The sequence below is a fragment of the Octodon degus genome, unplaced genomic scaffold, assembly GCF_000260255.1.
Source record: "Octodon degus isolate 3935 unplaced genomic scaffold, OctDeg1.0 scaffold00045, whole genome shotgun sequence".
Taxonomy (NCBI): Eukaryota; Metazoa; Chordata; class Mammalia; order Rodentia; family Octodontidae; genus Octodon; species Octodon degus.
Window position 1 is genome coordinate 1348644 of NW_004524621.1, and position 25035 is coordinate 1373678.

Sequence of the window (25035 nt, forward strand, 5' to 3'; positions counted from 1 at the left end):
TTTCTCAGAGTTATTCCAAACTGCGGAGTTAGAAATATACAAGATGTAATCAACACATACATTGAATGCTTGATTTTTAAGTATTTATTACAGTAATAGACACATTGCCATGTGTTTCCCCTCTAAGTCCTCCCTCTCACTTTCAACTTGCTTATGGTATCTTTCTGGTCACTTTCTAAAGCAGCTCTGGAAGTCTGTTTTAATGAGCATCTTCAGTTGAGTTATCCTGGTTGCCTTGAAGTTCTGAATAAGCTCAAAACCTTTCTTTCTCTGGGTCATTTTGACTGTGGGAAAGAACAATAAATTGTGTGGTACCAGATCCGATCAACAAGGTGGGTGAGGACACAGCATCATGTGTTCATGAGCCTGTCTTTTTCTTGAATGGCACTTACAAAAACATCAACTATATTTTTGATAAACTATTCAAAGATATTTTAAAACTTACTTGGAATCACTCCTACGTAGTACAAGCTGGCTCAGAGAAGCAAAGGTATAGAGTTCAACTTAGACAAAAGTAGTCTTTTGTCATAGGGCACACAAACATGAATTGTTGGCCAGGCAATGTAAATTAAGAGATTCATTTAATTCAGGGAGAGAGAGAGAGAGAGAGAGAGAGAGAGAGAGAGAGAGAGAGACAGAGACAGAGACAGAGAGAGACAGAGACAAGAGACAGAGAGGGGTGTGTGTGTGTGTGTGTGTGTGTGTGGTCATCTTGCTTTGGATGAGGAGCTCCTGTGACCCTCCTAACACCAAGATCTCATTAGGTTGCTGGTGTGTGGTGGAGTCTGTCTTCATTGAAGAGATGCATGACTTAGCATTCTTCCTGTTAACTCAGCTCCAGGAGTGGTCAAGACCTTGGTTTCCAGCTATGCCTCCCAGAAAGAAAGTTTCCAGATAAAAGCCAAACCTTGGAAAAGAATTGCTGACTACAGGATGGTTTTATAATACTGTATGGTGACTTATAAACAATGTTTTTTTCCCCAAAGGAATCAGCTTGGGACCATGAACTGTCTCCTATAGGTAAAGCTATTTTTTCCAGGAAGCTCTCTGGAGGCTTCATTCTCTATAAGCCTTGGGAAGGGAAATCAACTTGAGCATCCCCATACCATCCACCGCTGCTCAACCCACTGTCTGTGTTCTGTGTTGTGTAGTACAGAAGAAGCACTGCAGCCACCCACTGCTTAGTGCTATGAAAGTGTGTGCTTTAGTCCACCAGCCTCTGTGTCTCTGGGGTGCTTGTTAGACTTGTTAGATTCTCAGACTTCATCCTAAACATTCCAGCTATGAACTTGCAGTTGTATCTGATCCCAGAGAATGTGGGTGCTTGTTGCAGTTTCATAATCACTGGTCTAAGCCATGGATTTCAAACTTACAGCCACGCCCCTCACACTAAACACCGAAGAAAACTTTGAGGCATACGTGCATGGCTATGCACATTTTTGTCTTGTATTAGTATGCTATATACATTTTTACATAAAGTATACACATTTAAAAGGGTCATGTAGGAGCTAGATTCAAATAATTCAATTATTTTGTAATTGAGCCTCTCTGAATTACAGCTATACCCCTGACTGAAGAAGGCTGAGTCCAGGGCTTCAAGGCTGAATTGGCCCAGAGGAAGGGCCAGGTTGGTGGGGGAAGCTGCTCAATGCAAGGACCCAGGAAGTGGAGAGGAGTGGGGGACGAACACGCATGCTCCCCAGTCACGCCCAGGACCCGCTTCTGCCAAGCTCCTCATCTTCTAGCAGACCACTAGCTGTGCTTCCCCAGCGTACTAGTCCCCTAAGATGTACAGCACCCCCAGGCCGCAGTCCCCTTCCTAAACCCTGCCTCTGAACACATGAGACTTTGGGGCACACTTAAAATCTCATCATTATGCCGGGCATTCTCAAAACCAAATGGAACATAAAACATACCTAAAATGTTAACTCACTGGGCTAAATTCAATATATTTAGGCCCATGGGTTTTATTGTTTTGGTCCACTTGAGAACTATGGGTGTAATTTTTTTTCTTCATGATAATATACTGCAGAATAATCTTTAAGCTATGGATCAAAATTAGAAGTAGGAATCTTTGTTTCTACTTTAGCCATTCAAATCTGTAGGGAGGGTGCCCTGCTGTGCCCCCAGTGTGCCCAGCTGTGGACCAGCTTTCTCCCTGATCTAGAGCACTGTGTGTATTATCTTTGCATGCACCATGGTCACTAAATCTAGAGGGCTGCAAGTCCCCTTTGACAGCACCTGCTAAACACCATTGTCGGACATAATCTTTATTATATGCCAAGTCTTGGGTTCAGCATCAGGGATTAAAAGAGGATTTAAACACACACCCCTCCCAAACTGGTCTTTCACAGGAAGGAGGGTCCTAAAACAGTATATTAGGGCACTACATTGTATGCTGTCATAGGGTACAAAAGATATGCAAAAGGAAGGGACAGGATCATGACAAGAAGCAAAGGTGACATTTCAGCTGGACTTTGAGGAATGAGCAGGAGTTTTCCAGGAGAAACGGGGCAGAAAGGAATAGAGAATGAAGTGAGTCACCCACTAAGGCAGTGGGCAAGAATCTGCCTTATAGAAAGTTGCAGCCTATCCAGCCACTTATGAGGAGCCTCCTGTTAACATGGAATAATAGCCCTACCTTCTGCCTGAAAACGAGTTCTTGGATTTGCGTAATGTCTCTGACAGTGAATGTTGTCTTGGACCTAGCCACGAAGGTGTGTGGAAAGTTTCTCAGTAGCACAGTGTAAGTACTTCTCGTTTACAGTCTCCCATGGAATGCCGGAGAATGCTCTGTGCTGGAAAATTGAATTTTCAGATTAACTGCATAAAAATGGAAAGTCTGGTTGAAATCCCTTCCTAATTTTGTTTTCTTTTGAAGCAGATAACTGCCGTTAGCATTTTAGCGCCTTTCATTTCAATCTTACCTGGAAAGAAAAACAGAGAAGGATTATACTATGTGTTCAGAACTGCAGGTTGCCTAAAAAAAGTATCTTTTGCCTTAATTGTTAAACACTACATAGTATTGCAGCCTGCCAGTATTTTATAAATTTTACTGGTGATCTGAGTTGCTTTGAATGTTTTAATATTATAAATAAAATAAAGAGTATTCTTGAAATAAATCTGTTGCACATTTCCTATTAGTTCTTAGATTTACTGGGTCTAAGGACATGCATAGTTTGAAACTTTAGGTACCATTGTCAATTTGTTCTCTTCAATAAAACTATATACCAAATGATTCCACCAGATGCCATGCACAAAGTTATTCATTTCTGCAAACTCGTCCACAGGGAGTGTTGGTGGAGGAAAGTAGGTTGCTGGTGCTTTTGTGTTCCTCGGACTCAAAGTCCTCTCTTGGCCTCCTGTCAGTGACCTGTGTTCCCTGACCCTAGGACTGCCCAGGGCTGAGGCTGCTATTGCCTAACGTGGGCAGAAAATGGTCACTGCCATGGTTCAAATTCCATTTGCAGATGTAAGTGCTGAAGGGGCGCTCCTCGAGCAGCCTGCTCTGTGGGACATTGTTCCGTCAGGGCAAACTGCAAGTTTCATGTTTGTTCAGGGGTCTCCCTGGCAGCCAAGAGTGTGCACGGGGGCCAGAAGTCTCCCCCTCCCATCCCCACAGGTTCCTCCTTCTGTATTGGGATTCCATATAAAATTGAGCTCTATCCACTGTAGGAGAACATTCTAAGAACCCGTGTGTCCAATAACTCTTGCATGATTTAAGAGACCCAGTATCCTCTAGTCTGCAGGTTCCCTCCTCCTTCCCATGCCAGGAAGCCAGCAGTCATCTCTCAGAGCTGTCTCTCTCCTTCCCCTTGCTCCCCAAAGCCACTTGGTAGACGTGCTCGCCCACTGAATCTGCCCAGGAGGCACCACTCAGGGTTCCTGGCTGCTCTCAAGCACCTCGCCCAAACATCAGTAATTTCAGCTAGGATTCCTGGAGGCACCAATTGCAGGCTCCCAGCACCTCTGCTTGCCACTTCCAGCCCATTCTACGTGTCGTCAAAAGTGATCCCTTTCACAAGCAAGTCCAATCCTGTCTTTTCCTTGGATAAAACCCTGGGACATTCTTTGTTCTCCTAGGATGGAGTCCAAGTCCCCAGGCTCTGTCATCTGCTGTTTCTTTATCATCTCCCTCTCCACATTCCCAGGAGGGTGCCAAGTTCCATATGACCTTGATTTTCACCAATGTATGTGTCCCTGACACCTCCTGATGCCTAGCTTCCCATATGACCACATCCTGGATTCTACCCTGGACATTTTTGTTCTTCCCACAAAATCACTTGGCTAAAGATGTATTCAAAAGGTCCCTTCCCTGCACTATTGCAAGCTATCTGAGAACTAGGACCGAGCAGATCCTACTCACTGGTAAATCCCAGCACCCCTTACAGCATGCAGTAGGTGCTCAATAAATTATCAGTACCCAGTGAACAAGTGTCGAGATGTTGTCTCACCTTCTTAATGTTGTTTGAATTGTAGATTTAGAAATATTGTCCATGTAGTGGGTGAAGGATCTTATAGCTGTATGAGGATTTTATATAATCAGAATACAACCCTCTGCTGTTCCTCTGAGGTAGATGAGATTTTTTTGGGGGGAAAGTTGTATTTTATATGTTTCATCAATGATAAGCGTATGGTAACAATATGATGGTCCAGAAGAGGCTGGTATGCACCAGGCTCTGTGCAGAAGGGACAAAGCTAAAAACGGAGCAGGAGCCAGAGTTTACAAGAGTTGCTGTGCTTCTTGAAGGTGTTTCGGATTTGTCTTGTCAGCAGGGCAAGCCACTGGAGGATTTATGAAGGGGAGGACTGTCTGAATTAGTACCTCATGGATGAGTAAGCTCTCTTTTTCCTGGTAAGAGTTATGATGAAACCATGGGAATATGAAAGTTGTGTGTGCCTGAGTAGTATATTAGCTGTAAAGATCCTGTTCCATAATTCTGAGAAAGGCTGCTCTAAGACTATGGAGACCGAGAGTGATGTAGGTACATCAGCTGTCTTCTGTTCTTTTCTCCTTTGTGTCCAGGTAAGAGCAAAGGGTACTACTGTCTCTTGAATAGAGGAGCGGGGACACCTCCCCTTGGTGCTATTCCAATTATGTGAACCCCAGTGCTCGCTGCCCACCTCAGTGCATGCAAGGCTGTCCTGTTGGAGGGGATAGCCATGATCCCGACTGGCATGTGTGCATGTTATTTTTATAAAAGAAACAGAATCTGTGATGGCCAACTGGGTCTTTGACGAAAATAGCTGAAGAAGGATTCCATAGATTGATCGATCTCTCTGACATTATCAGCATGAGTGCATCTAGAATCCAGAGCTGAGTGTGAACCTAGGTCCAGGACACCTGAAGAGATTTTGCCTGCAGCTCAGGGGGATCCATGGTGTTGTGGAAAGGGAAAAGAGAGAAGAGTTTATTACCAATTAAAATTTATGTTTTCTTGTTCTAAATGTGTGCAGAAAGCCACAACTCTCTACGCTGCTCCTGTGATCTGGTCATAAGAGGAATCAGATATTTCAGCATCACACTGTAGTCTTTTTGGAGACCTTGGAAGAACATTTCTGCTTACCATCCTTCAAAATGGCTGTGCTTATTCAATAATGGGAAAAGAAACATCTTTTCAGTATTATAAGGAGTGCCTTTTAATATTACTGGTACATTCTTTACCCTTAAGTAATTTATTTTTGTCTATTTAAACACTATTCCAAGAAGTTAGTCATATGTCTTACTAGTCCACCAAAAAGGATCACAGCAAAACAAATTGGTTAAGAACCCCTGGACCAGAGTGTCCACATGAGATCTTCCCACTAGTCTTGCTGGCAATACCGTTGAGCCGCCGCGCAGGGATGAGGTTGACCTTCCTCTCCCGATATCCTGCATTTGTTGTTTTGAGAATTCCTGTCATGGGGAGTTCTGGAGTGTTGTTCTTCTAAGTGCTTTGGTCTATATATTAAAATCTTTTCTGTTTTGGACTTCTGAATACTCCAGAGCATAAATTTATTCTCTCCTAAGGATGCTAGATTTAGCAAACAAAAATATAGGACCACTGTGCCATCTATATCTTCCTCTACATACGGTGCTTATATAGAGATATGAAAGTCCGTACTTATTTCTGTATTTCAGATAAACAATAACTTTCAGTGTAAGCACATATTCAATATTGTCTGGGGCATACTTACACTAAAAATTATTTGCTGTCTATCTGAAATGAAGATTCAACTGGGCATCTGGTATCATACCTGGCAACTCTCAGCACCACCAGACATAGGCCAGTCATCCTCCAGCTAATTAAGTGCAGATGACAGGAATGTGCTTTCTTACCCTGTTTACTGATGGGGATTAGTGACCTGCCAAAGGTCTAAGACTTTGATTGAATGTGAAGGCATTTTGAAATTTGAGAATGTCTTACTATCAGTCAGAGCTCACAAGGGCCTGTTCTCAACCTTGAGAAAAGCAAATACCTTGGAAATAGCACCAGTCCTTAAAGTAAGTTGAACATAATGCAAGAATTTTGGTATTTACTATGCTCCCCTGGGATCCTGCAAGATCCAGTTTCTTCTGTATCAAAAAAATGTGGTCAAAGTTTAGACTGACAGTGAGACTGGATTGTGAAACTTTTGACACTCGTCCCATGGCTAAATACACTGGTTCCAAAGCAAGCAAAAGTCGTAATTTCCTTTGTCTGGGCTAAGAGTCCCATTAGGATAATAATGAGCGTGAAAAATCAACAAGAAGAATTCTAGCCTATCCGCAGGTGGATAACACCGAAGCCCGTTAATCATGTTATCCACAGAGACAGACCATTCCAACTGGATTTCAAACAAAAGGAAAAGTAGCCAGCACGAAGCCAGGAAAACAACCCAGTCTGAAATCAGTACCTGTATTTAAAGGTGCTTTCTGTCTTTGTATACCTTCATCTGCATTAAAAATGTGAGCATGTGGTAAAGAAATACACACGCGTGGATGGAAAATTGCTAATATCTGTGAGACAGAAGTTCATTGAGGGGCCTATTGGTTTGAAGGACTGAGAATTATTAATGGGGCATCATAAAAAAGCAAAGCAACTCCCTAGGTCCTAGGAAGAGAGGAGTTAAAGCACGCAATCCGCCTGTTTGTCCTGCTCCTCTTTGCATGCTCCAACGATGCCCAGTTGCACCAAATCTTTTCCTGCCAGGGTTGTTTGCAGAAACATGCCTTCCAGCCTGATTTATTTCAGGTTACAGTCAAACTGACCCAAACACTTTACATTTCCTTTTCCTTAACCAAATGGAACTTCTTTGAGCCACCTTTGCCTCTGCATTTGTATTAAACTAAGCAAGAATAGTAAGTGAGATTCCACAAGCCAACTGCAGAAATCGATTCCCTGAAGAGAACATTTAGGGCAGTACTCTTGGGAACCTAAAGCAATATCGTTCACTTTTTTTTCTTGCCCCTAGACATAAATTTTCCTGTTTTACCAGTCATCTCACAACAATGCATGTCCAAGCCATCCTGTGATTAAAGGGGAGAAAATGCTTATTACCCAACTACTTCGCATGTTGGAGCAAGAGAGATCCAGGGTGGTAAACCAAAGGAAATTTCCATGTGCCCTCAGCTGCTGCACATTCTTACTCTATAGGAAAGTTAGCTATTATTAAGTAATAGTGTTCAGCTGAACTTGGCCACTCGTAACAACAGACAGATGTATAATGTTTTATTTGGGTTAGCCAACTCTCTTGCAAATAAAGGACCTGAAATTAAACTGTCTTTACAAAAATATTCAGCAAATGATACCTCTGACTTATTCCAGGGCTCAGTTTCTTTGCCATGGAAAATGGAAAATGAGTCTCCCATTGAACCTAGTATCCGTTTAAACTTGTCTTCACTGAGCAAAAGAAGGTTAGTGTTCTATGGAACAGAAAAAAAAAATGAGAAGGAATCTGCATGGAGAAGTCAAGAATATAACTATGCAAACCACATTTAGGGATGGAAAATGCTTTTTTCAGTACTTATGGAATTTGAAACAATAATAATAGAATGGAAACATAGAAAAAAGGCTAAATATTTGACCGCAGAGGCAAATTGGATCATTAGATGCTCACATGCAATGCAAATGTGGGATATTTCCCTAAAGGAATACTTGCTGCTTTTGCAGTGTATAACAGCTCTCCAGTCCACTGAGCCACTTTGCAAACTCTGGTCACATAATCATTGCAGAAATGGAGTTGCTTTTAAGACCATTTTTGGGAGCAACCCCCCCCCCTGCCCCCCCGCCATTCTGGTTCAGTAGTCAGGCATAGGGCCAGGCTGATGCTGGGGTTGGGTGGTGGGAGGAAGCCGTGCTTACCAGTCCTCCCTGTCTTCAGCATCCAGTGAGATGGGTAGCTCCTCTCAAGACGCTTTGTGGCAATGATAGCAAAGATAGACATCTTTGTGGCAATCACAGAAGCTGGTTTCCAGCCCTAACCTGTAGTGGATCAGTAACCTTGCACAAATTGCTCAAGATTTTGGAGCCTCTTTCTCTCCAGCTACAGAGAGCAGGTTTAGACAAGACTGGCCCTCCTCGAATAGTTTCCAAACGGCTTATCAGGGGCAGATAGCCCTGTGTACTTATGCAGATTTCTCGGCATAGGACTTCTCACAGTCTCTAGCATCCAAATGTACAGTTTAACTCTACAGGGTGTGGCATGTTTGGACATCACAGGCAGCCTTCCAGGACTGTTTGACCCATTATCCCTTGAATTGTGCTTCCTCTGTATTATATACCTGGGAGAGGAACCCAGGCTCTCTAGTTTCTCCAGCATTCTTGGTCAGCACAATACTGAAATCATTCCAGTGTGGTACCCATCACCCAAGAAAGAAATCCATAGATATTTTCAACTGATTGCTTCCCTACCTATCATAAACCCTCAGTTTTTTTCAAGACAGTATTCTGAATTCCTATCCCTTAGGAAATCATCCAGGATACCTTAAAATTCCATCTAACATCTCTCTTATTTGTAGATGTTATCTTGTAGATGATCTCCTTCCGGGCCATAGCCCTATTCCTATACACTTGGTCATTTTCTCCATATTCTCTGTAACCCAGTAAGTGAGGAATGGTGTAGACTACGGCTCTCAAAGTGTGGTCTCACAGTACTAGCACTGGTGCCTCCTAGAAACTTAGCCTTGCAGACCGCCCAGGCCTCCAGGTGGTTCTGAACGTTCCTGATGCTGGAGAACAAGTGTTATAGACATCAGGGGGAGCTACTGACTCAGACAGACCCATCAAAACATCCTTCTCTGGAAAAATGAAAGATAATATAGTCTATTTAGGAACCTGTGTGAACATTTAATTAATATACAACACCTTGCATTAAGGCCTGGCACTGGGGGGGAGGGGCAGTGGATCAACTATAGTGATTAAATTCTACAGTGGCTGTGAGCGTCCTTTGTGCAGGAGCCTCGTCATGATGCATGGTGGTGGCACCCAGATAGGGGCACAGCTGTGGAGGCAGACAGATCTGGTGTGCTAAGTCTTGCATGTATTAGCTTTATGAGCATGTATGACTTATTAATCACTCTAAGCTTAGTTCCCTTAGTTTTCCTTAGTAGAGAAATGTCTCTCTTCATAAGGTAAAGAGAAAGATTAAATAAAATAATGTCTGTCACATATTTTGAAAGATACCTAATCCCCTGGACCCCCCTCTCAACCAACCCCCCAGTGAGATCTAGCAATGATAGAAAGAGAATGTCCATAGGTAGCAGATCGTGAAGCCTTCAGATCTGCACACCAGGGGCCCCCAAATCCTCAAAACCTTAGACTGATGGGTAGGTTGCATAGATAGTGTTCTCTGAGAAGTTATCTTGGTAGATTTAAATGTTCACTTGGTAATTTAATGAGAATTGATCAATTGTTGTAGGATGTTATCCAGGATTAGGAAATTCTTTCTTCCTGCTGAAATCTTGTTAGATTTGGATTCTTTCTCTTTTGAGTGTCTTGATATAGATCAACATTTGGAGTTTAGGAATATTTTAGGACTTTAACCTTTGCATTAATTCATACATAAGATGAGGAACATAATGTAAGATATAAAAGCATGGAATAAGGACCCCGCCATGGCCAGGGTCACACTAGGTTTTGCCTCAGTGACCAGCAACTTCCAGAATTTTGTGACCTACAGTGACAAGGATATTCTCACTGGTGTTGTAAGTTCTGTGGTTCAGCTGGGACCTACTCCAAGTGTTCCCTCCACCCATATCACTGCAGTGGACAGCCCTATTTATCTTCTACCTGGGAGAGATGGCCCAATCAGAAGACAGTCCAATGCCTCTGATCAGGGGTGGCTTGAGTCATAGCCACTTGTACTCCATTGACCAGAGCAAATCACATGGCCACTCCTGAAACAGGAAGTGGAAACAGTCCCCCACATGATAGAACCAGGGAAAGATCCTGTATATATGAGGATCCAGCAGAGAGGTACACTGAACAGTCAGAGCTCATTCAGCCATCCCCAGAAACCCTACGCTCTACCTAGTAGGCTCAGAGCTCACTGAGATGGAGCAAGCCAGCTTGCAAACATACGGACACCTCACCTTGCACTTCCTTTCAGCCCCTACAAGCCTTATGTACAATCCCTTGGCCTCCAAAAAGCCATCAGTCTTCTTGGCCATCCTTTGTCCTTGGTGCCTGAGGTAAAAAAGGGTGTGAGGAAGGTAAGTGAAATATGGCCAAGAGATAAGTTCTGAAAGACTACTTTTAGGAATCTGCAGAGAGTCACCGTCAGCCACCTTGTGCCTGTCTCCGAGATCACTCGAGCAGAGCCACTTTTGTTCTCAGCTGGCCTCATGGAGCTCAAGAATCAGATTGAGAATTGCCAGAGCAGACTTTGAAGAAAACCCTGGACTGCTTTAAGAGCAAGAAAGGACCTGGCACACGGCCAACCTGAAGGGTCCCGTGTAGTGCAGGTGTTCGTGTGACCACAGTCACAAGGTCCAGAGGAGGATAGCTAAGCATCACTGGTTTTATTTTCAATTACACTTTTGGAGCTCAGTGAACCCCAAGTAGATTCTTGTCAAGCATTTTTCCCACTTAATATTTAAACCTGTGTACACTTAAAGTGAAATTTAATCCAGGTATTTGGAGTCCATAGAGAAAGAGGGAGATCATCAAAAAACTGGTGTGTCAGAGATACTGGCAGTATAAAAAAGCTTTTACAGCAACTTTTCTTACAAACAGGAAGTTATGTTTTGTCAGGGCATAAAAGTCAGATCCTCCACTTCTAATTTTAGTCTGGAAAAGTGAAATTACAATTTGATTTGGGTTTCATTCCATCCATCGTGCTTAACCAGCTTTTGAAAGTATATGCTGTGGGGTGACTTGAGACTCGAGAGAAAGTCATCTTTGGGAGCCAAGGCCTCTCCACTCTTTCCTGTAAGCGAAAGGAAAATATTTTCTGCTTTGTTCTTCTACTGCAAAACACAGAATGAAGAATTTTCAGGATGAGCCAATTGAAAGCTCACAAAATTTGACTCAGTGGAAGTCTAAGATGTTAGAAGATCCCTATGCTGTACTTACTAGGAAGGGGGAAAAGTCTTCCCTAAACCAGCTATTTTTTCTTACAAAGGCATTTATGTGATAGGCAACATTTTTGAGGCTTAGGAAAAAGAGGTTCAGTGTAAATCCAAGTTAGCTAGTAAGAGTGACACCTGAAAATCCATCGTAGGAACTAAAGACTTTAGCTGATTATTCACTGGAATAGCTTATACTGTTACAATATATATATTTAACAAGTTATAAATATCATCCTACTTACACATTTAGCATAAATTTGATCATATGTAATATACCTATTCTAGAACACATAATATTTAAATAATATTTATATATGGATATTGCAGTTGTGGTCAGATTCTCCATGTGCTCCTGCTTTGAAAATATCATAGCTATCCTTGGGCCACTGGTTGGGTGGCACTCATCTGTACAGACAGGACAGTTGAATATCCCTGACGATGGTGAGTAGATGTTGCCGAGCCTGTGTGCAGAAGTACTATTTCAGGGAGCTAAGGGGAAGGGAGGGCACAAAGGTCTTCTCCAAAGTGCCAAAGCTGCGCATCCCCACACAGCGGTCTCAGGTATGTCCCAAGCAGGAGCAAGGATGTCCCCTGGGTTTGCATTAAGCCATGGATCTTTGGGCTCCACGCTGGCCTGCTGCTTGAGAGATGCCACCTTCCAGAGTCACTCTGCTGCGGCTGAGTCTGGAGAGCTTCTTCAGGGTAGGCATAGGCATGGGTGCCACACCTTCAGAGCAGGGAACCTCTCTTGCCCTCTGTGCCTCAGTGACCTCCTCACTCAGCAGGCTGATGATGGTGCCACCTCACAGTGAGGGTACACGGAGTTCACACATGGGAAGCAGTTAGCTAGCACAGTGCTGTGCTACCTACTTATGATGATTCATTACTGTTATCACCCATCTGAGTCTTTATTATATAATTACCTTCTGCATCTTCCCCCATTGGACCGCTGCTGGCTCTGTTCTGACCCTGTTTCTGCATGTCCTTCACTGCTGTGTTCCTTCTAGGTGGTGTCTTGCTCTCTGGCCACTTGCAGGGCTATTTCTTCCTGGCAGCTGGTCTGTTTTTACAAGATTTTCTCTTTTGGGCAGGAGTTAGTGGGACTCCTTTCCATGCCCAGCACCGCTGTTTCATCCCCACCACAGGAAGTGCAGCTCTTCCAGGACGCTCCACTTAGCGAAGGACCTTTCCCCTGTGCCTCCTCTGGGCTCCATTTCAGAAATGTGCTTGTCTCCCTTATCTCAAAAAGACAAATGTCACATCACATAAGCATGAAAAATCAACAGAAGGCAACACAATCACTCCATGACACCAAGCCTGCGGATTTTAATGCTTTAGAGTAGCAAGGGGCAAAGCTGATCTCTGCAATAGTTTCAAGGACTTCAATAAAGATATCACCATTCTGAGAATGACCATCCCCACCCACAAGCTGAAACAACAGAACGAAAAGTGCAGAAATGAATACTATTTCCAGAGATGAAAGAAAACTGCGTGGGTTTCATACGAAACATAACTTACCTAGAGAAATAAGAGAGAATTAGAAGAGGAAATCCTTTCATCCTCCAGCCCATGATGCATGTTTGGGAAATTGCATTTGTCTCTTAACATTGTAGAAGTTAAACCAGGTGGATTTGCTGAATCACTTAGAGGGAGAAAAGCTGAGACAATAGCATAAAATTATATGAAATAAGTAGATCAACAAAGAAGTAAATTTCTTTTTTCAAAAACCAGTATCACTTGTGTTTTATGTATGCATGTATGTATGTGTGTATGCATGTATTTATTTATTTATTGCAGGAAAATAAGGTGCTTTTTATTTTTTAAAGAATACAATATAATGATAGAAAAGAAACAGCATTAGAAATGATAGAAAATTTCACTAAACATAGCAATAGGAAGGCAACAGTGATTGCTGTATTACATGATGTTATCTTCAGATTAGTTGTTTAGCTTACCACATACAATTATACAAGATGGTTTAAAGAACAAAACACTCCAGGCCTGCCCTGCCTGCCTGGTGGCAATGGAGACTGGGCGTGGTGGTGCGCGCCTGTAACCCCAGCTCTTGGGAGGCTGTAAACAGGTGGATCACTAGAAGTCTGATCAAGTAGTAAGACCGCAAACACCCTGGAGACCCTTCCCTAAAAAGATACAAAACAAAAACAAAAATAAAAAGTTGTAAGCTTCTTGAAAGCAGGGTGCTGAGGAATGTAACCTTGTAAATTAAGAGATCTGTAAAAACTGTGAGGCAAGATGGTAAAACTGATAGATACAAAGGAGAGTATGGGTCTTAATAGAGAAAAGAAGAAGAGACTGTGTGCCAAATAGGCCATGGCTTTTAGGAAGCGGCCCAATCTGAGAATTGGCAGTACACTAACTATAAAACAGTTTTGATTCTAAATAAGTAATGAACCAGGAAATAAGTATAAACTTATTTTACTAAGTATATGTATACCTGGCTTTGTGACACAGATGAAAAAGTGGGGAATGGACAGAGAGACAGAGAGATAGGTGATAGATGATAGATGATAGATGATAGACAGGTAGATAGAACAGATGATAGGAAGATAGAAGATATATGAATAAATAGGTTCTTGACTAATAATGGATGATAATCATTAGCTAAGAGTAGATTAAAGCCAATAGAAAATAATCATAAATGGATGATAGGTAACGAGTTGGTAGGTGAGAGGTAATTTATTGATACATATTCTATACAGAAACAGGCACATGATAGATAGGCAGACAGACAGATAGACATACAGACAGATATATAGAAGAAGAATTTCAGAAAAATAGGGTACAAAGAACCTCTTGAATTTAGAATGGATTGTAAAAGAGGCGTGGAATATCGAGGGGATCTGTGCACTTTGACAAGACCCCTGCCTGACTCCCAAAGCTGGTGGGTCCCCTTCCTTCTGTGGGCACCCCACCCTGTGACCAAGCACACTCCCTGACAGAGCTAGGCTTCAACCCGCTCCTCTGTGAGGTGTGTGTCAGATGGGATGAATCTGACAGTCTTTTCCTCTCCCATGCAGGGTGACTGCAATGAGTCAACAGTAGTAATGCATTTCCACAGGCGGTAAAACTATTCTAGACTCTTCCCTCTCAGCGCTCACTGTTTACTTCCTCTGCATTTCCCCTTCCTGCCTCCCTGCGCTGCTGCTGCTCCTCCACTCCCTGGACCTGGTTGGGGGTGGGTTAACCCTGTCTTACCAGCTGGTTCGCCAATGAGCTCTCTCCAGGCCTAGGGGCTCTGGAGCCAGGGCCCTGGTGTGGCTTCACTTTAATTCTTGGAACTTTCTTTGAGTTTTTACCCTGGTCTGGGCATGGTGCCAGATGACTGACCAGGGCGTGAGGTAAATGCCACAGCCAGAGCCCTGAGGGAGTCCTTAGGGGCCAGTGTCTCTGGATGCAGTGAGTAATCACCTGTGAACACTCTCTTTCAGGCACTGGCAGAGTCCCATGGTAGCCAGGTGGGTGAAGGGGACGAGGACCTGCCACCTGTCCTGAAGAAGACTCCTGACCTGCTGAGGGAGTGAGTGACCAGGTAGTAACCCCTTCTGAGGGTGGAGGGAAGCAGAGGGAGGGAAGCAGGGAGAGGGGACAACGGTCCCACGGACTGATGACCACCAGGTCTCTTTTCCATGCAAGATGCTGTGCACAACACATACGAGGCCAGACGTCTTCTGTGGCCACAAGGCCTGGCAAGAGGCATTATTGATTCCCTGGTCCCAGCACTGGGTGTGTAGGCCAGAGCCCAGGCACTCTCAGCAGAGGGAGGATGTGGTATCCAGCTCATCCCAAACCTGGCTCTCTACCCCACTGAAAGAGAGGTTGAAACAGAGACTGTGGTACCAGTGCCACCTTCCCAGAAACAAGGCCAAGTTTCCCAGAAGCTGGCAGAAGTCTGGCCTGCCCACTGGAGCCTATGGGTCACTCCTGTTCCAAAACTTAAGCCTCTGTTTTTATTTCAGTGGATTGGACGGTGTGGACTTTCCCAGCAGTTTCTTTGAAAAACAAAAGCAAGCTCATGTAGTTACTTGTAAGCTGCTCTGGCCTGAGCAGAGCTCATGTTACCGGCTGGTCTGTGCCTTTGGGCACGTCGATAGCGGATAGCGTGTCCTTTCTAGAGCTTCCTTGTGCTGGTTTTCCCCCTAGTCCTACTGAGAAGTGTCCCTGAGGGTCCAATGCGGAAGGCAGCTGCTCACAAGTGATACTCTCTACTTTCTCTCTAGAGGGATCTCAAGAAAAGTGGAATAGGCCTCAACTTGTAAAAGAAATTCTGAATCATGATGGCTCTTCTTTGCCAGGCAAATGTGGCAAAAGTGACTTTCCCAGAAAAAAAAAAGTCACTGCAAGGGGGCATTATTGAATGACGCAGCTTTTGTAAGGTAACAGGAAAATCTGAATGCCCAGGGGCCCTCTGCTTCCTGAGCAGGTGCTGGCCCCCAAAGGGCATGGTTCCCACGTATGTGCCTGGTGGATTAGGGTCAAAGTTTTTATTGAGATAATGCCTCTTTTTCAGAGAAGATTACAGCCTGAATCATAAACAACTGTATATTAGTTCCTTTTAAAAGCAGAGACACTCTGTCTTCCTAGTCATTAAAATTTCTATGAAGGGAGAAAAATCATGCCAACTAGGTAAAGTTACCCTGTAATCATTCCCATTACTTTTTCAAGGAATGCAGGGGTGGTTGAGCTCAGTCGGTAACCAGGTACTATAAGACACCATGGGCCCCACAGCCAGCTTTCTCATAGCTGCTGACCAAGGCTGAGAGTTTTTGGGCTCCACGTGCTGCTTGGTAGGTCTCTCTGCTATGGTGGTAGATGCCTGCACTAGTTTCCTTCTTCATTTGCTCTTAAATTCCTCATCCTGGAGTATGGCATAGAAAAAGCATGGCAAAATTCTTGTGCCGTAGTTAAATGTCATGACTAAAATGATATTGGTTACACTTTTCTAAGAATAACCAGCATTATCCATTAAGCCATTTAAAAAGCTTAATCACTTGCTGTATTTTTTTGTTTGTTTGTTTGATCATTAAGTCACTAGGGACTAAAAGAGATTGTAGATTCTAAGGTATTCATTGGATGCAGGGATGGTTAATTGTTACAAATAATGTCATGCCAATGGCTAGTTTTGTTTTGTTTTTGTTTTTGTTTTTGTTTTTGGCAGTACTGGGGATTGAACTCAGGACCTTGCACTTGCCAGGCAAGTGCCTATTCTACTGAGCTATAAAAATGTGTTGATATTGCTTAAATTTGTAAAGCTTGTACCAATATCCTCCTTTGCTATATCAAAAACCATATTATGAGTAATAAATTTTACTTATATTAATACTAGATCTTTGCTCAGCCAAACAATGTTGAAATTTTCTATAATGGGGAATCATGATAACTGAAAATATTGATATAAGTGAATATTGATCATAGTCTAAGATACAGTGTGCTATCTCACAGAGAAATATAACATCATCTTTCGAGTAGGAGGCTCTGGCGAGGTATTTCATCTCATTTAATCATTGCAAAACCCTGACAAGTGGGATTTATTGCCTTCTTAAAGATTAAGGAGCTGAGGTCCAGAGAGGGTAAATAACTTGCCGTAGGTCGCATAGCTGATAAACTGCAGACTCAACTTACAGGCCAGGTTTACCTTTCTCCAGGTCTGTGTTCCTTGCTCTGTCCTGCTGGCTGCCTCAGTTCTGTATCAGTTAGTCTGACCTTCACCATTCTCCTTTCTCGCTCAGTTCATATTCATGACTCCTGCATCTTGGGATTTAACCAATCACGGACTGAAAATATCGGGGATATGTTCCATCTATACTGAACATGTACTATGGTGGTAGATGCCTGCACTAGTTTTCTTCTTCATTTGCCATGACATCTTGTCACTATTTCCTAAACAAAACAGAGTAACAACTATTACACAGCCTTTACATGGCCTTGAGCATGTGATTTAAATTTTGGGAGGGTATGTGCAGGTTATATACAAATAACTATATAATTTTTATGTAAGGAACTTGACCATCTATGGATTTTGCTATCCCCAAGAGGGCCTGGGATCAGTCACCTTCCAAATCCATGAGATGACTGTACTTTCATGCTCATTCTACTTGATCCTTCTCTTTCTGCTTCCTGGAACACCACCACATGAGCCTGTAGTGGAACATATTTCTTTGTCATTTCCTAGGTGTGTCCCAAGAACTGGGTGATGGACACCAATCACATGAGCATGACCAGGCCTTCCCTGGTGAAACACACTGCTGGGCCTGGCCTCAAGACCCACAGGCCCCGAGTCATGTCCAAGAGTGGACACAGCAATGTGAGAATCGACAAGGTGGACGGCATTTACTTGCTGTACCTGCAAGACCTATGGACCACAGTCATCGACATGAAGTGGAGATATAAGCTCACCCTCTTTGCCGCCACTTTCGTAATGACCTGGTTCCTTTTTGGGGTGATCTACTATGCCATTGCCTTTATTCATGGAGATTTAGAGCCCAGTGAGGCCATTTCTAATCACACTCCCTGCATCATGAAAGTGGACTCTCTGACGGGAGCCTTTCTCTTTTCCCTGGAATCCCAGACGACCATCGGCTATGGCGTGCGTTCCATCACGGAGGAATGCCCTCATGCCATTTTCCTCCTGGTGGCCCAACTGGTCATCACGACCTTAATTGAAATCTTCATCACGGGTACCTTCCTGGCTAAAATTGCAAGACCCAAAAAGCGGGCCGAAACAATTAAATTCAGTCACTGCGCGGTCATCACCAAACAGAACGGAAAGCTGTGCCTGGTGATCCAGGTGGCCAACATGAGGAAGAGCCTCCTGATTCAGTGCCAGCTCTCGGGCAAGCTCCTCCAGACGCACGTCACCAAGGAGGGGGAGCGCATCCTCCTTAACCAGGCCACGGTGAAGTTCCACGTGGACTCCTCCTCCGAGAGCCCCTTCCTCATTTTGCCCATGACGTTCTACCACGTGCTGGATGAAACGAGTCCCCTACGGGACCTCACGCCCCAGAACCTAAAGGAGAAAGAATTTGAGCTCGTGGTGCTCCTCAATGCCACTGTGGAATCCACAAGCGCTGTCTGCCAGAGCCGCACATCCTACATCCCGGAGGAGATCTACTGGGGCTTTGAGTTTGTGCCTGTGGTTTCTCTCTCCAAAAATGGCAAGTATGTAGCGGATTTCAGCCAGTTCGAGCAGATCCGAAAGAGTCCAGATTGCACCTTTTACTGCGCAGATTCTGAGAAGCAGAAATTGGAGGAGAAGTATAGGCAGGAGGATCAACGGGAGCGGGAGCTGAGGAACCTTTTGCTACAACAGAGCAACGTGTGATGCCAGGGTGTCTCCTGGCTGCATCTCCCCAGCTGGTTCTACTCAGGCAATCCTTTCAGACCAGCGGAAGCTGCGCAAATGAAAACAAGGGCCTATGTTCATGCTCCACGGAGCCTCACTGGCGTACCCCATGGAGCCCCTCTTGGGACCTGGTGGCTGAACAAGCATTTCCATATTTGAGAGAGTTTCTGCAGAATGCTTCCTCCAAAGTGAGCCTTCAAAACTTCACATTTCCTAAAATGGAGCTGCATTTTGAAGAATGGGATGGAGGGCAAAGTGTCCTGTTGGATGATGGGTAGATGGATAGATGGATGGATGGATGGATGGATGGATGGATGGATGGACATTTAGCATTGCCTTACTGAAGGGAAATGCATTTCCATGCAAGAATATTAGTTATATTGTAAAGTATTTATTTAATCAAAGCATCAAAGACATTATGGTTAATGGTTGAAATGTGATTGAGTATTCAGTTATATTGTTGCCTTAAAACCTACTCTTTTTACCTAAGCGGGACTCCTACTCACAAAATATAGTAATTCTATCTTTTTACCTTTCTTCAATAGACTGAATTGTATAGAATGACACTGCTCAGATGAGGAATTAATAGTTGTGAGAAAATGTTCATAACCTGATGCTGATGTTCCCATTAATTTCTGTTATTGTTGTTGAGCTGTACTAATCCTTTTCTATGAAAAATTGGGTGCAAAGATCAGTTACCCTGCACCGTGTAGGCGTTTAGTAATAACATAGAGGACCAAGTACCAGGCAGATTTATAGAACCAGCACTTATATTTTAACAAGATTCCAACCACTGCATTTCTTACCTTAATATCCTGTCCACAAAGGGATGGCATTGAACTGCCCATTGACATTCTAAAAGCCACCCAGAGCTCTTGAAAGCAGTGGCCTTTTCCAGCATGCTAAGCACAAGCTCAAAGGTTCGATGGTTCATTACCACCATGGAGAGGTAAGCAGCCTACTGACAAAGGGAATCTGCCCAAGTGCTGTACTTCATGAGGCTGGGTGATGCCACCGGAAGGAGAAGGGCTGATAGTAAAGAATTCATAACCAAGATGGTCCCTTGAAGGGATAATCTCACAGCACATACAGAATGCTCTCAGCATTTAAATAATATTTCACATGACTCATGTTAGAACTAACATTTTGCCTTTCTCAAAATTTACTCTAGTGAGCCAACTTTCTTGGGGAAGAGAATAAATGGGCTAGGATTAGCTAGATGTCTATAGGCAAATACTTATTTCATTTCAGCCAAGCCAGATTGGTGCATCCACTGAAGCAGAACGAGAGCATAATCATTCAGGCAGCATGTGCACATAGACCTGAGTGCTGAGTGGCTACCTCATTTATATACACGGGTATGCCCTGGGTTCTCAAGCATAATCATGGGAAGTATCCATGAAAGCCTTTTGCAATGAAGAAAGATGTTCACAATGATGCGTGTGTACATTTGATAGTACACAAATATGAACACTAGGACTCAGAGAAAAGGGAAATAAGCTGGATTCAGAGTGTTGGGGAAGTGATGCCCTGGAACTACAGCACATGTGGTTGTATTTGATGCCACCACATTCGCAAGTGCTTCCCTTAAACAGAAAGTATAGAAATAAAACAATGGCCTGGAGCTAAACTATTCTAATGCACATATAAGAATAATGGAGGCAAAATCTATAAAAGCTTACAAAAACTATCTCAGTCTATGCATGAGAAAGAGAATTTTTGTCTTTACTCAATTTTTTTGTTAACTTTATGTCAGGTTTCTTGAAATCTCCTTTGTTTAAAAACATTACATGTTAATGTAATTAGATATCAGCCCTTTTATTATACTTTTTAAATTTTATTTTACATTGTGGTATATAATTCACAGGAAAATAATGCCGCAAGCATGTTTACAGCTTTTCTGTTGCACTATTAATTTTTCACAGTATTTGCATCAATGCTAATTTGAATGTAATCAAGATTAGGAATCTTGCTCACTTACAGTGTATATGGTACAAAATTTAGTGTAAGATTCAGAAATCTTGTTTTGCATACATCTTGCATATCATTTTTAGCCAGATGTGGAAGACCTGGCCATCTGATCTTTTATGCCATGCAGTGCCTTGAAAAGCAATAATAATGCCAACATCAGAATTATGACATAATTGAATATTATGAATCGAATATTGACTAGAAGCAGCTCTAAAGTGGTATCCAGTCTAAAACTTAGCACTTTCCAGATACATTTATTACTGTCATTACTTTGTACTAAATGTTGTCATGTCACTAGGCTAACAAGGAATTTAGGTCGCAGAAAACTTATTTGGTGGTATGTCAATAATCTTCTAATTAAAATACAGTCATGCTACATATCCAAGGAGTAAAAGGCTTTAGTGTTGTATATTTCTGATACATTTGGTCTTTTTTGGTGAGACTGCTCAACATGCTGTGCTCCATTCGGGAAAACAGAAAAGTCAGAGGAGCTAGTCAATGTGATGTAGGAATCATGACTCATTTCAGTAAAATGCATACAATTAATATTAATATGGCCCCTTGTAGGCAATAACTCCATATAGCAAAGCAAGGATGCTCTCATTCACCTTCACAACCAGCTGCCTGTGGGGGGCGGTGGGGGACACACTGTGTTGGTCAGTTCACCCCTTGTTGGAACCCATACCCAGCACTTACAGCTCAAAGGAAAAAGTGGTTTAGTTTGGCTCATGGCCTCAGGCTTTACTCCAAGATCAGTTGGCTCAAACTCAGCAACATCGTGGCAGAAGGTGTGGGGAGCAAAGCTGCAGCTCCTGGGAAGCACAGCAAGGAAACAGTGTCGGAGAGAAGGCAGGAAGAAGGTCTAGTGCCCAAAGCCAGGCCTCCATCACCCACTCGACATGTCTAGAGTGTGCTGCACCTATCTCTTAAGCAGCAGTCAAGTCAATCCAGTGAACAGTCCAGTTTAATGATCACACACTCCTTGCTTCCCCTTTCCACTGATGGAGAAATTATAATACGGTGTAGATTATCTAGAACTCTTCAATAACTGATTAGTGGTGAAAAGCACCATTAATCAGCCGGCCAAATATTTAGACACATTTTAACAACTATTTTGTTCAATTTTTATTGGAAATTTTAATTTCAATAGTAATAGTACTGAAATGTTAATTGAGACATATTTTTAAAATGGCAGTTTTACTTCAAGATGATAAACATGAGACTTCAGGGCCAGTCAAATAGCTCAGCAGATTAGAGTGCCTGCAAGCAGTGGCAGGGACCAGGGGTTCAATCCCCAGGCCTGCGGTGCTGGCCCCCTCCTCCGGGTCATGCTGAAAGAGCAATTGGGACTGGACGTGGTGACGAGTACCTGTAATCCCAGCTCTTGGGAGCCTGTAAACAGGCGGATCACTACGAGTCCTATCTAGTAGTGAGACCCTGAACACCCTGTAGACCCTTCCCTAAAATACAAAGGATAAATAAATAAATAAAATAAATAGGGGACTTCTGCTCTAGGATGGGCTTCCTTGCTCAGATTGCCAGGATGTAACATCCTGTGTAGTGTGGGGGGAGCAGGACACCAAAGCAAAGCAAAGCAAAAGGAAAACAAAGAAAAGAAAAAATGAAAAGAGAAAGCACAAAGCCTTCACACTGGACTCTCAATAAAAGATCATCTGGGTCTTGGATCTGTACATTGTTACAGCCAAAGGGTCATAAATTTGACCTCATGGTGTGACAAAGATGCTGTCCATCACAGCTTTCATTCTCACCCAGTTTCTCTTGTTACAGCTTTTAAAAATTAGTTTTTAATGATAGTAGTTTTTCCTAGCTTTCCATAATGCAATTTTTAATAAATGAAAAGTAGTATTATTTTAAGTCTTGACTTGATGTTATGGGGTATGCACTCGTAATCCAATATTAGATTAGTTGACTCTGGATGTATGTGGGGTGCAGTTTCCTCCTCAGGGAAGTCTCACATGTGCAGGTCGCATGAGTGTTTCACTCCTAGGTGATCAGCTGCTCGTGTCTCCCCATCGTGAGCTGCATTCCATCTCTCTCAGAGGCGACTCACCAGCCAAGTCTGCACAGCTACAGTTTGCAATGAAATGCTATTTCTAAAACTTAAGTAGAATTTTAAAGGATAAAGGAGTTACTTGCCTTTGTGAGGCATGATATTTCTCTGTGACTTTGTTTTTCCTATTGTATTATTTACTGCTTTACAGGACTCTGAGACAAAGTCTTTATCTCCAGAGTAAGGAAGGCAGTAAGAGAAGTGTAAGAAACACAAGGTAATCACGGATCACCTAGATTTTCATGTGAAAGGATTTTTCCCAGAGGAAAAGAACTTTGTAAGGAAAACTTGGTTACTCGATCTTATAGTACAGCAAACTGTCATTATATTCTGGCAACCCAGGAGAACCAATTTTCCTAGTCATTTAAGAAACATTGGTGGGTTAGGTCCAACTATTTTCCCCAAAGATTTTCCACTAAACACTTCATGGAAAAAGAAGTGTGAGGCAAAATCTGAGCTCTAGCCATTCCCTCCATCCCAGCCTGCCTGGTTCCCTGGTGAACTACCCTTCCTTCCACTTAACCTATGATTCCTTAATTGTTCCTTTTGATTTTGCTATCTATTCTGCCAAACCAAGTCATCTGGTCAGTTTAAACATAACCAATCTGAATTAAAAGCTGTAAATACTTAGATATCAAAAATTACAAGAATTTTCATTTTTTTTAGTTGGTATTCCCAGTGTGTGTTGCAACTGGAGAAAGAAAGAAAGAAAGAAAGAAAGAAAGAAAGAAAGAAAGAAAGAAAGAAAGAAAGAAAGAAGTTGAGCAAAGGTGATAGTTAATTCATAGCAAAATTATAAGAACAGGTTGTGAAAGTCAGAGGACATATACGACACTTAAGAAGGGAAGCCAATGATGTCATCCTATGTAGCAGGAGGCCTTATTGTACCCATGACTGTCAGCCAGTGTTATGGTTTGTGTCTAGGTGTCCGCCCAAAGCCTCATGCAGTCTTGGGGTAGCTTCTGGAGTTTGTGATTGAGTACTGTGGATGTGGATGCTGCACCTGCCCTGGGGCAGGTAATCTGCATCACAATGTAAGGTGGGAAGAGAAGCGGCTGCTTGAGCTGCTGCTACCCCTCCCTTGTGCTCTTGCTCTTTGCCCATGAAAGGTTGCCCTCTGCCGTGTGGCCTTCTGCCATGTGGTGCTCTGCCTTGGAGCCAGCTGGGTATAGACTGAAACCTCCAGTAACTGTGAGCTAAATAAACCTTTCCTTCCTTCATTTTGAGTGTCAGGTATTTGTCCCAGCAATGAGAGAAGAGTAACTAAGACACCCAGGCAGTGAGGGATGCCAGGCATCCTGCTTGTAGGACATGCCCTCTGTTTGGTGGCCTTTGTCTTATGTCCTGTGTAGACTGGATCTGAATGTCCTGCAGTTGACAACTTTCAATGCATTATAAATCTGCCTAGATAATTAGAAAAGTCTTCAAATTCAATCAGAAATCTTATGTATTTATTTACCCAAAATGACAAACTGGGGGAGACCAATCATATAATCCCAAACTATGCTCTTCTGCAGAGGAGAAAAGCACACCCCCTGACCTGGAAGTTATGACAGTCCTGCAGCTACTAGCAGAGGAAGGGTCTACCGAAACAAAGCAAAACACCCCACATTTCCTGGATTTGTTCACTTGGCAGAAGTAAACACCAGCCTGACGTGGGACTGACTGGTCACTCCTCCTCACGGACAGACCTGAATGCTCTTTGATCTTGCCTGACAGGGCAGGTCTTCTCGGGACCCCCTCCACCCTGGGTTCACAGTGTGCAGGAGCTCAGCCTCCTGAGCCCCAGCTTTGCAATGAGACTGAGGGTTTTATTTTCCTCATCAGCGTTAGAGGGACAAAAATCAAGGAATATGAAGTCTAGAAGGCCACCTCACATTGTCTTTGTTTAGCACCTCACGCCTCATGACATAACATGTAGCTATGATTCTATGTTGATTTAAGAGCAAATCTTAACTAGCAGTTGTGGCTTCCCACCATCTTAGGTTATCTAATATCACTCTTCAGAAACATTCAAGATGCTAAAAGAGAGGATCTCCTCAAAATTAGGGTCTGTGACAACTCCTGCCCTTGGTGATAAAAAAGAAAAACTATTCCCCCAAC

At 43.1% G+C, this 25035-nt stretch overlaps 1 protein-coding gene across 3 annotated transcripts in view; it reads left to right on the top strand.

Moving 5' to 3' along the window:
- Kcnj15 (potassium voltage-gated channel subfamily J member 15) overlaps positions 1 to 23637 on the top strand; it is a 44689-nt gene extending 21052 nt beyond the window's left edge. For 2 of the 3 annotated variants that reach the window (XM_023715894.1, XM_023715893.1), the window contains exons 2-3: positions 14980 to 15080; positions 17721 to 23637. In XM_023715894.1, coding sequence (XP_023571662.1) covers positions 17742 to 18869 — 1128 coding nt within the window. In that variant the 5' untranslated portion in view covers positions 14980 to 15080; positions 17721 to 17741 and the 3' untranslated portion in view covers positions 18870 to 23637. Of the gene's footprint in view, positions 1 to 14785; positions 14890 to 14979; positions 15081 to 17720 lie in introns of those variants that run through there. The other variant, XM_023715895.1, reaches the window with a different exon arrangement.
- The last annotated feature ends 1398 nt before the right edge of the window (positions 23638 to 25035 follow it).